The 11345-nt window shown below is 36.8% G+C and overlaps 1 protein-coding gene across 1 annotated transcript in view; it reads right to left on the bottom strand.

Annotated features, from left to right (window-relative positions):
* The window catches only part of HECTD1 (HECT domain E3 ubiquitin protein ligase 1), an 80817-nt gene extending 69544 nt beyond the window's left edge, over positions 1-11273 (bottom strand). The window contains exons 1-2 of the mRNA XM_006906863.3: positions 10912-11273; positions 9340-9604 (exon numbers count right to left, since the gene is read on the bottom strand). Of these exons, the coding sequence (XP_006906925.2) occupies positions 9340-9479 (140 nt within the window). The 5' untranslated portion in view covers positions 9480-9604; positions 10912-11273. The remainder of the gene's footprint in view (positions 1-9339; positions 9605-10911) is intronic.
* Positions 11274-11345: the final 72 nt, after the last annotated feature.

The raw sequence follows: 11345 nt of genomic DNA on the forward strand, positions 1-11345 counted from the left end.
TTAAAGCAGAAAAGAAAAATTTATAGTATTAAATGCTTATATCAGAAAAGGTCTCAAATCAGTGACCTTGACTTCCATCCAAATTAGAAAAAATGAGCAAATTAAACACCAAACCAACACAGAAGCAGAAGTAAATAATAAAGAGCAGAAATAATGAAGCTTAAAACAGAAAAATAGAGAAAATAAATGAAACCGAAAGCTGGATTTTTGAAAAGATTAATACAATTGATAAATCTCTAGCCAGAATGATCAAAAGATAAAAATGATCAATATTAGGATGAAAAGAATTATCACTACACTCTGCACAAACATCCAAAGGATAAAAAGGACTACTACAAACAACTCTATACCCATACATTTTAATTTATATAAAACAGACCAATTCCTTGAAAGACATACTACTAAAATTTATTCAAGAATAATTAAGTAACCTGAACAGTCCTCTATTTCAGAAACTGAATTAGTAGTAAAGACCTTCAAACATATCAATTTAATAATCTCTTATGGACTGTGCTTTTGGTGTTCATTTAAGAAATATTTGCTAGGGTCACAAAGGATTTTTCCTGTTTTCTTCTAGAGGTTTTATAGTTCATAGTTTAATTCTATGATTTGTTTTGAGTATATTTTTGTATATGATGTAGGGTATGGATCAAAGTTAATTTTTTTCCTTTTTGCATATGGATATCCAGCTGTTCCAGCTCCATAAAAAACTATCCTTTTTCCTCTTAACTGCCTTTGCACCTTTATTGAAATAAGCTGTCTATGTATGTGAGTCTATTTCTGAACTCTATTTCATTGACCTTTATACCAATAACACACTGTTTTGATTACTATAGCTGTTTAATGAAAACTGAAATACAGTAGCATTAATTCTCCAACATTATTATCAAAATATTTTGGCTCGTCTATTATGTGCTTTGTATTTCCATATGAATTTTGAAATCAGTTCATCAATTTCTACATCTTGTCAGACTCATCTCCAAGAATTTTAGAAGATCTGAAAACTCAAATATACACAAAAATCTGTATGCTATTTGTAGCAACTTTGGTAATAATCACCTAAACAAGAAAAACCCAAATGTCCTTCAAGAGGTCAATGGAAAAACCATCTGTACACCCATAAAATGGAATACTATTCAGCAATGAAAGGGAAGGAACTATTATACACACAGCAACACAGATGACTCTCAAATGCAATATACTACACGAAAGAAGCCAGATCCAAAAAGCTATACACTATAAATATGATTCCATTTACCAGACATTCTGAAAAAGTCAAAACTACAGTAACAGAGAACAGACCACTGGTTGCCAGGCACTGAGGTTAGGAGAGGGTTTTTAACTTCAGAGAAACAGAGATAGGGAATGTTTCGGGATGGAACTGTTCTGAATTTCCATTACGGTGGTAGTTACACAACTCGATAGTAATTTGTCAAAATTCAAACTCAAATTTAAATAAATTTAAGAAAAAAATCAAATATCATGCATATAATAATCACAGCCCTCCCTGAATAGTGCTAAAAGTACACATCAACAGCACAAAATTTTATACGCATTTATACAATTAAAGAGTTATTCAAAGTTTTAAACTTCCTAAATATTTACCTCTTACATTACAGGTAGAAATTACTTTCTACCTGTAATGTAGAAAATGTATTAAACCCAATACCATAATATAATACCAATTTATTAGGAAACTTTAAGATCACTCAGTCTATACAGACCTACTGTCAGACCAGTCAATCACACAAATGATAATAAGAATCTTCAGATGAATCCAAATTTAAGCAATGGTTTCCAAAATGCTACCTGCAATGACATCAGAATCTTTCCCTGATGAAAACAGATAAATAACTTCAAACAAGAACAAAAAAAGTTTCACGAGGTTCCAAAGAAAAAGAATTTTCCCTGGGAACTATAATAGTTTCTATACGATAACTATCATATGCTTTTTCCAGACTACAGAACTTGGACTTGGGCCAAAATTTCAGATTTACAATATAAAGAAATTTAACTTTTTTAAATATAGGAAGTTATCTATAATTGCAATATTTTACTGAATAGTCTATAAATTGAGCACTTCCTTTATTAAAAAAAAACTAAGAATTTTAACTGTAAAAGTAATAAATTTGGTTTCTTGAAGACTATTAATAAATAACATCTTTTGATCCATTTCATCTTTTATTCTATTGTTGCCCCTGCTCCCAGCCTTGACTCTCTCTGTATTGCTCAATTAAAAATAACTCCTGACATAGCAGTTGAAAATATGGCCTTCCCTCTCAAAGAAAAAGGAGCAAGTCAAATTCTAATATGTAGACTTGCTTTCCTCCAATTAAAATACACACACAAACCTAACTGCAATTCATTCAACAAGTATCTATTGAATGCCTTTTTATGACAAGTACTATGTGCTTGTTGAGGGGCAGGAGGGGCAGTGTTAAGATACAAAGACAAACAGGACAGTGCTAGGCTCTGAAGAACTCAAAGGTCTCATGACTCAGCCAACAAGTATGCAAAGTATACACATATACTGTTATAAACTAGAAGTGGGTTTTTTTTTCCTTTTTAAGGCGACAGATACTTTGGTAAACTTAATAAAAGCTCACTGAAGCTCATTATTTATTAGCTCCCTAGAACTCAAGGTTAAGAACACTGACAGAGAATGCTTCTCATCTTCCAGCACTTCCCTCTACTGTCCACTGCAATGAAGCACATACTGTACACAGTTGCTGTCTATAGAAATTCACTTATTTAACTTTCTAGGATTGTATATATTTGATATAATGAACATTCTCTAATCAGGGAAGGAGAGCTGTAGGGTTGATCAAAGAAAGTAATCACTCCTCCCTACAATCCTGCCACTGGGTAGAAGAAAACAAGAGTCAATATGGAAAAGGCAAGTACATTAATGCAAGGAGGTAGGGAAAATACATATTGACGCTATCTCTGTTTCTACGACATACTCCTCAACAAGTTTCATGACTACGGAAATACCGTCTATAGGCATTTTAGGCATAAATGGAAAACAGGCACAATATAAAGAATTTCTTAACCTGTTCAATACCCAGATATTAGCTACTGTATGCCAGGCACTACACTTAACAATGGAAAAATAAAAGTAGTGGTAGTATGTATGTGACAATGCAGGGAAGGTCTTTGAAGGCATTTAAATCTTATTCATTAGGTAAAGAACCCAAAAGATTTTGTAAAAAAAGGATGGAACAATCAAATCGATATTTTAAAAGTATAGTCAAGTATACTTCAATAAAGGGGCATAAAAATATTTTAAGACTATAATTCTGGGTATAGTTAGCTTAGAAGCAGAGATATCTGTTATTAAGCTACTAGCACTATCTGAGCATAATCATTTCCTCATACCAATTCTAGATAATAACCTTTTTAATCTTCTACTTCAGGGAGAAAATAGATGTCATCAGACAGAAATCCCTTCAACTTTTTACCATCAAACCTAAAACATCTGCATTTAACCTCTCTACCTTCCCGGTTTTACAAGGAACACACTACCTAACACTTATCTACCAGTGGATCAGAGCTTTGCTACTCAACGTGGGGTTTTCTGACCAACAGCTTCAGCATTATCTGGAAGCATATTAGGAATGCAGAATATCAGGCACCACGCCAACTGAATCACAATCATACATATTAACCCATTTCCCATTGGCCCTGAGAATATTAGGTGGGCAGCACTTGAGACTGCAGCGTTTACACAGAGATACACTGCCGATTATAGTCCTAACCTTACTCTCAAGGTTTACCATGAAATATCTCGCTTTTATTATTATTTCTGCATCACTCTAGTATATCGATAGCATTTGGAAACAAATGAAATCATCCTATTTATAGCATTGTTTTTAGTAGTGGTATTTCCATTTACAAAATATAGTAATTCTCGATTGTTAAAATGTCAAATCCTAGAAAACATAGCATTCCTATGCATGATGTTAACATTCTCAAACAGTTGTTAGTTGAAGATTCATTTGATGAATCCGGTTTATGTAAACATTTGTTACATTAGGATTAGAGACAAGTTCTATTTAGAAATAACTCCAAGGACAGTTTTTATATTTTATTTTCACATTGAAAACCAATCAGATTTGCTTGTGCCTCAAAGAGCATGTTTATGTAAAATTAAATTAATGCTGGCAGTGAACTGCACTTTTTTTTTCCTAAACGGGAAGTGAGTTAAAGTTTTAAAAGCACTGCTCCTGACAAAAGCCAAATCTCTCCTCGTTTCTCAGAATCCTCACACTATGGATTATCTATTCTGGCTCTCCAACCTTTAAAAGAAAAAGCCCTATGCCCCATTCCAATGTCTTAAAGTTTGCCAAACTCCTTCTCTCCATTTCTTCATGTCCTACTTACTCCTCAATCCATTCAAATCTGCCACTCTTCCCACTCCACTCAGCCTTCATTGAGATCAATGACATTGAGAATGCTGCAAAATACAAAAGACACCTTCTGGTCTTCACCCTACTTGACCTCTCACCAGTATTCAACACAATTGTCCTTTATCTTCTTGAATCACTTTCTTCCCTGTGTTGACATATAAACTAATGATGCAAAAGCAATGGTGGATAAAACTGCTCCTGCATTAGCATGAATCAAGGCAGCACCTAAACTGTACTACTAGTCTGTACTACCAAGCTCTGGCATGGGAAAAGAAAAGCCAGTTTCACTACAGAATAATCTTAATGAAGCAAAAAAACTATTAATTTTACTAATCTCAATCCTCAAGTACATATATATCTTTTTAACATTCTACTCAAGGAAATAGGAAGAAAGAATAAAACACTTCCACATACCGAAGAATGATGGTTGTGTCAAGGAAGAGTACTTGTATAACCTTTAGAGAGCTGGACTAGCTAGCCGTGTAACACCATTTTTACTTGAATGAACTTCAGAGGAACTGTGGTTATTCAGACTTGGATATCTGGCAAACATTTTCTCAAAAATTAATGAAGTAAGCCTTCCACTTCAAGGAAAACAATTTGACAGTATCTGCTGCCAATGATAACTTCCAAGTGTTCAAGCAAAAATTAGAATTTTAGAAAACCTGTTATCTGCCACCATGAGCCTGACAGCTTCCCAATACTGTCTGCTGAAATCAGCAGTCATATTAGCAAATGTTTGCGATACTGTAGAATGATATGTCAACATTTGGAATATCTGTATAACTCAGTAGGTCAATATTTTTCATATGCCCAGTGTATTATTTTACTCACTTAAACATAGGTTAAAAATCCAGTCAATGTACAAGACAAATAGATTCTAATGTAGCAAGGGTATAAAAAGTTCATTAATACGGCAGAATTCACACTATAACTAACCCCTTAAGAAACTATCGCTTTTATAGTTTAGTATGGTATCAAAGGGGAATATCCATAATTATGTAAAAATTCATTACAACATTCCTCCCTTTTCCAACTACATCTATGGAGAATGATTTTTTTTTTTTCAATCAAAACAACATAATGCAACTAAATGCAGAAGCAGATGAGAATCCAGCCAAATCCAAACTCATGATCTCAGTCCCTTGAAACATGTTCTTTTTCCAGTGTTCTCTCACTGAATGGCATAATCATCCATTGTAACCTCAGTCATCCATAATACCTCCTGCTTTCCCATTCTCATATCCAACAAATCCTATTTTACCTCCTAAATCTATCTCAAATCCACTTTCTACTTTTATAACAACAATCGTCTCCTTCTGGATCATAACCTACCAAGTCTATAAGCATTTGTTCTTTCTGTCCTCTCCATCCATCTATTCTATATAAAGCAGGTAACGTTTTTTAAAAGACAAATTTAATCATATCTCTCACTCCTTCACAGGACTTCAATGCTTTGCTGTTGCTCTTAAGAAAAAAACAAAACAAAAGCTTTACTTAATGTGCACAAAAGACTCCATCTGATCTTGACTCTACCTTCAATGCGACCTTCAAGCAACTCTTCCTTGCCCCAGTCACACTAGCTTTGTCCAAGTTCCTCAATCATGTCATGCTTAATCCCACTTCAAATTCTTCACAAACTGTTTTCCTTTTGAACACCCTTCTACCTCACCTCCTCATACTTCATCTCATAAACTCTTACCCTTCTATCCCTAAAACCACTTCCTCAAGAAGGCCGCTCTGACCATGTCCCTGTTACATGCTGTCATAGCACCCTGAACTTTTCCAAGATGGCACTTACTACAGTTTGTGATCACAATTTTATAATTATTTAATAGCTGTCTTCCCTATAAGACTATTAGGCACCATAAAGGCAAAGACTGTACCTGTTTTGGTCATCACAATATCTCTAACACCTGACAAAAAATAAGAAGACCTTTAAGCCTTGTCTTGTTGTAAGTATTATTCATCTTTTACTATAAATATACAACAGGAGGTTTTTACTACTGTGTTCAACAACTTTGGAAGCCAGACTCAAGGCAGTCTCCCTTGGGATATCTCTCAAAGGATACACTAGGAGAATGAGTAATGGTGGTTGCCTCTAGAGAGGAAAACTGATTAGCCAAGAGACAGGAAAGGGAGAGACTTTTTTTTTAATGTATATCATTTTGTGCCTTCATAATTAAATAAAACGATTATTTTTTAAACAGAGCCTTCTAGTACCTAAAAGCACTATCCCAAATATTCTATCTTTGAGATATTCTGGGGAGATCTTAGATTCCTCCCAGGAAAAAAAAATCACTTTAAAATTATATAAAGATTTAGTAGCAAGATCTACAGCTGCCCAGGATTTATCTACTTATAACAATATGTATGATGATTATCTATTTTAATGTGGATGCAAAGTACTCATCATTTATAACATTAAACTTAAAACATATTAAATTTAACTCAATAACATGTCACAGATGAAAACAAAAACTAACCCTGAACCTGAACTTTACTTTCTAGAGCACTACTTTAAATCTAGGCATTAATAAGCATCTCCGCTTCACAGAAAACTTACATTCCTTAACCTAAAAAAGACTAACAAAACTGGTTAAAAAAAAAAAAAAAGATGGAGAGCCATGTACTTACTCAGTTAAAGGAAAAGAAACACTTTATTATGTGAAAAGCACTGTGCTAGGCATTTCGCAAGTATTATCCCATTTAATCTTCACAAAAACCTGAACCCAAGTCTATCTCATTCCAAAGCCATTACTTCTACCACATCATCTGGCTTTCCTGACTAAACAGACATATAACTATTGATACAAGCTAATCCAGGCAAAAACAGCTGAACATACAGAAATCTTTTGCCTTAATCAACGTAAATAAGGACTATTTGCTACTATCTTATGAAATCAAGTTGGTATGTTAGATTTTCACCAATAATCAAAATATCATCTTGCTTTTCCCCTGCCTTATTTGTTGACTGTTTCAAAGAATTTTAAAAGACTCTACAAAATCAATCAGTTTCATGAAATAAAGTCCCAAAATAAAATTCAAAACTAGATATTTAATAATAATGACACATAATAGCCCACTTTACTCAAAATACTTCTCACATACATTCTTTCCTTTACTCCTCACATGAAGCCTACCAGAAATAAGATTACAACCATTTTAAAGGAAGAAACTAAGCTGCTCAGAAGCTAAATTACATGTAGCACACCCAAAATCTAAAGCCAGGTCTCTGATGCCATAGCCCATTCTTTCCACCTCACCAGGCTGCCTCTAGTTTAAAGGAACCAAGACCATTTTCCTTGAGACAACAAGAAAATCTGGCTTTAGAACAGAGAGCAAACTGAAGTTTAAAAAAAAAATGTCACAAATTTAATCGAATGTCTATTTTTGATAGAACAATTACTGGTATGCTACATTAAACAGGGTTGACCATTCCATTTTGAAACACTCTTTTATCTTCACTTAGTAAATAAAAAATATAAAATACATCTGACTTTAATTTCTTTTTTCTTAAAATTACATATTAAATATGTATAAAGTCTGGAAGGGAAAATGGAAAGAATATCAATGTTAGGATAAGAGGATATTATACAGGGATGAGTTTTATATTTTAAAAATTTCTTTTATAACTGTTTTAATATGGTAACACTTTTATTTAAGGCCATTACACATACCTCTACTATATGTTAGTACTTAATAGAAGATATGAATTGACAGTTGATTTGACTGGCAAGTATGGCTTCCTTTTTAAAATACTAAAAGTAATTCTCAGGTTACTGAAGACCCTCTAATGAAATCTATGAATACTCAAAAATCTACTTCACTTTTCTATGAATCCTGCTAAAACAAGTATCAACAGAGGGGCTAACTTATGATGTACTCAGTTTGTCAATAACAAGAACTAGTTCAAATAAATGGGCCACTAACAGACTATGATTCAGAAATCGTTTATAAAGATTTTTATCATAATAGTATACTGTGTTCATGAGATTCACAACTAAGAATTATTAATCATTCATTTACTAATTCTTCTTCAATAATTATTTATTTAAAAATGTAGACAAAAATGGTGTCAATTACAGCCTTTATTCTCACCTCAAAGAAATTAAAATAATTATACCAAATTTTATGTCAACATCTCAAACATTGTCTACTAATTACCTGAAAATGGTATTAAAACAGAAACATCTGAGTTTTCGTTTACTTATTACTGGACTTCAAAATTGTAAATATAAAATAAACAGTAAAAACCACAAGTGTTCAGCATTCAGAAGAATGATACCAGGCAAGTATCACATAAGAGGAAAAACATGGCATTAATGGCCAACCTAGTAATGAATTCTTTTACATTTCTGCACAATGCTACATTACAATCTCTGAATAAAATTGTTTAAACTGTCCAAACTTCAAAATCTGTTTCTAGTATTCCAAAAAGTATGCTATATGGGTAACATCCAATTTATAGCCTCAAATAAAATTTACGAACCAATGATTTGCTGGAACAAAAGTATGCTGTCATATGACTATGAAGAAATGGGCAATTGTAAATATACGTTCATTATCAATTGTATTTTCACAGCAATTTTAAGTCAATTTCTTAGCAAAGAAATAGCTACCTTTAAAGAAGATAAGTATTTGTAGTTTCCCAGTTCATAACCAAGCTATGGATTAAAACAGCATTCCCTACTAATTAATCTCTATTCATTCAACAGACATGTATTTGTGTCTTAACAATTACTACTCAAGTTACTTCACCTACCAATTTTTATTTCTCAGAAAAGTATAAATTCAAAACTGCGGATACTTTTAAAAAGATAATTTTTAAACTCACTAGAGAAAATTCTACACAAACTGGAGTCAGCAAATGGTTAAAAATATGTCACTACAGCAACCCCAAAGGAAGATGATGAAGGGATGTACTTACGTTTCAAAACAGCGATCCACGTTGTCAGACATCAAAAGCAGCATGCATAGCTGTTCAAGGGCTATTAGTTGCATGTCCCTTTCATCTCCCTGTCCCATCTGTAGCCATTCCAGCAATGTATCAGGATCCACATCTGCCATGGTTTTTTAAAAGCCTCTTTGCTTAAATTAAAAAACTAAAGGGAAAAAGTCCTTTCTTTAAACGTCCAAGGGGTTTAAAATTTTTTCCTTTACATCGGCTAGAACCAAATTTTCATGGTGTCCTCCTAAGAATTAGAAAAGACTCATAAGTATGTTTGGCTATAGTGCTTAATGCAGTTTTTCAACCACCCTTATTTCTCAAGTTTAACGTTCACATATCCATACTAAATAAAAACCAGTTTTGCACAAGAGTATAAGCTGATTAGGTTGCTGCTTAACTGGAAACCAGAGCTGTCTTTGTCAAAGACAGTCAAACAAGCTTCGGATCCCACTTCTGTTATCACCAACGTCTGTGCCAAAAGGCGAAAGAACACCTTACTAAAGGTTCTTTTTTTTTCCAGCAAACTTATTCCCCCCTCCTCCACTCAAAACTGTTCTTCAGATAAGGGTTAGAGTCAGTATTTTGAAGAGAGTCTTAGCACTTTGATCCAATCCCCCTCCAAATTAAGTTTCTGCTTTAAAATTACCCCTAATTTCACAAATTCTGCTGACTTTTCAATTTACTAACTGCTGTTCTTAATATGTCCAAATACAAACCATAACTAGATCTAAGATCTATCTATGAATAAAGACTTGGTTAAGAATTTTGGCAGTCTTGGCAACTGTTCTTAAAAGTTTCAAAAGAAATGCGAAAAGTAAACTGCAATGAACTAACACGTTACGGATCAGAATATAAGCCAATATATGTCCCTCGTTCCCCACAGAATGGAGCAGTTAGTTTAAAAATAATAATACAAAACAGAGTAGCAGCTCCAAGAGGCAAGTCATTACCAGAACTTATAAGCGCCCTGACGAGAGGACAGCTTTGGGTCCCACGTAACCAAGCTGCAGGTGTGTGAATCCAGAGGCGGGTCCCGGTGGTCACCCAACGGGGGCGACCAGCAGAGATGATCCAACACTCCGGGCCCAGCCGAGCCCCGCACGGGGAAGCGCAAGCGCCGCGCTCCGGTTTGCCGGCACCAAACCCCGCTAAGTTAGCTACCTGTGTCTCGGAGGAGGGGGAAGTTCTAGAGGAGAAGCAGCAAGCCTCTGTGCCCGTGAAGAGGCCGCCGGGCAGGACAGCGGGTCTCCCGGGAGCGGCGCCCGGAACTCCCGAGGCCCAGCGGGTCGTCCCTGGCCTGGCCGGGCAGCAAACCCTTCTGAAGGACAAGGGGGGGCCGCCTTGGGCTCTGGCTTGGGCAAGCCGGGCCCCGGCGCGGGCAGGGCCGGGGGAGGGAAACAAAGGGGCTAAGCGGGTGAGTCGGCAGCAGCCCCGCCGACCTCGCCAGGGGCCGGGTACTCGCTCGCGGCCAGCCGCCCGGCATCCGGACCTCAGCCCTGGCCCTTCCGATCACCCTAGGAGCTCCCGCCTCCCCTCCCCTCAAGCTCTTACCGGGCTTGTAGTTCCAAAGCGCTCCAGTCCTGCACCAAGCAGGCCGCGGGCAGAGCCAGGCCCGGCCGCGGCCCTCGAGTTCCCAGGAAGCCGCAGGCCGCGCAGGTCGAGCCGGGTAGGCGGTACAGGAAAAGCCGTGCCTCGTCCCTCCTCTTCCTCCGCGGGGACCTGGTGACAGGGAAGCGAGAGGTTCCCCCGACTGGCGAAAGCCAGCGCACGTCCGGTCCCCGGCACGCGGCTCCGCAGGCCCGGCAGCTCAGAGGCCCGCGCGGTGCTGCCAGCGGCGGCAGGGGGAGGCCGCGTCCATCGCGATGCCGGAGGGGGTTGGGAGGAGGGTCGGGTGAGCTGGGCGGGGAGGCTGAGGAGGGCAGGCTGAGGAGGGCAGCCGGGCTCGGCGGGGGCGGAGCAAACAGGCTCTCCCAGCAGCGACCCTG

This window comes from Pteropus alecto, unplaced genomic scaffold (assembly GCF_000325575.1).
Source record: "Pteropus alecto unplaced genomic scaffold, ASM32557v1 scaffold171, whole genome shotgun sequence".
In the NCBI taxonomy this organism is placed as follows: domain Eukaryota; kingdom Metazoa; phylum Chordata; class Mammalia; order Chiroptera; family Pteropodidae; genus Pteropus; species Pteropus alecto.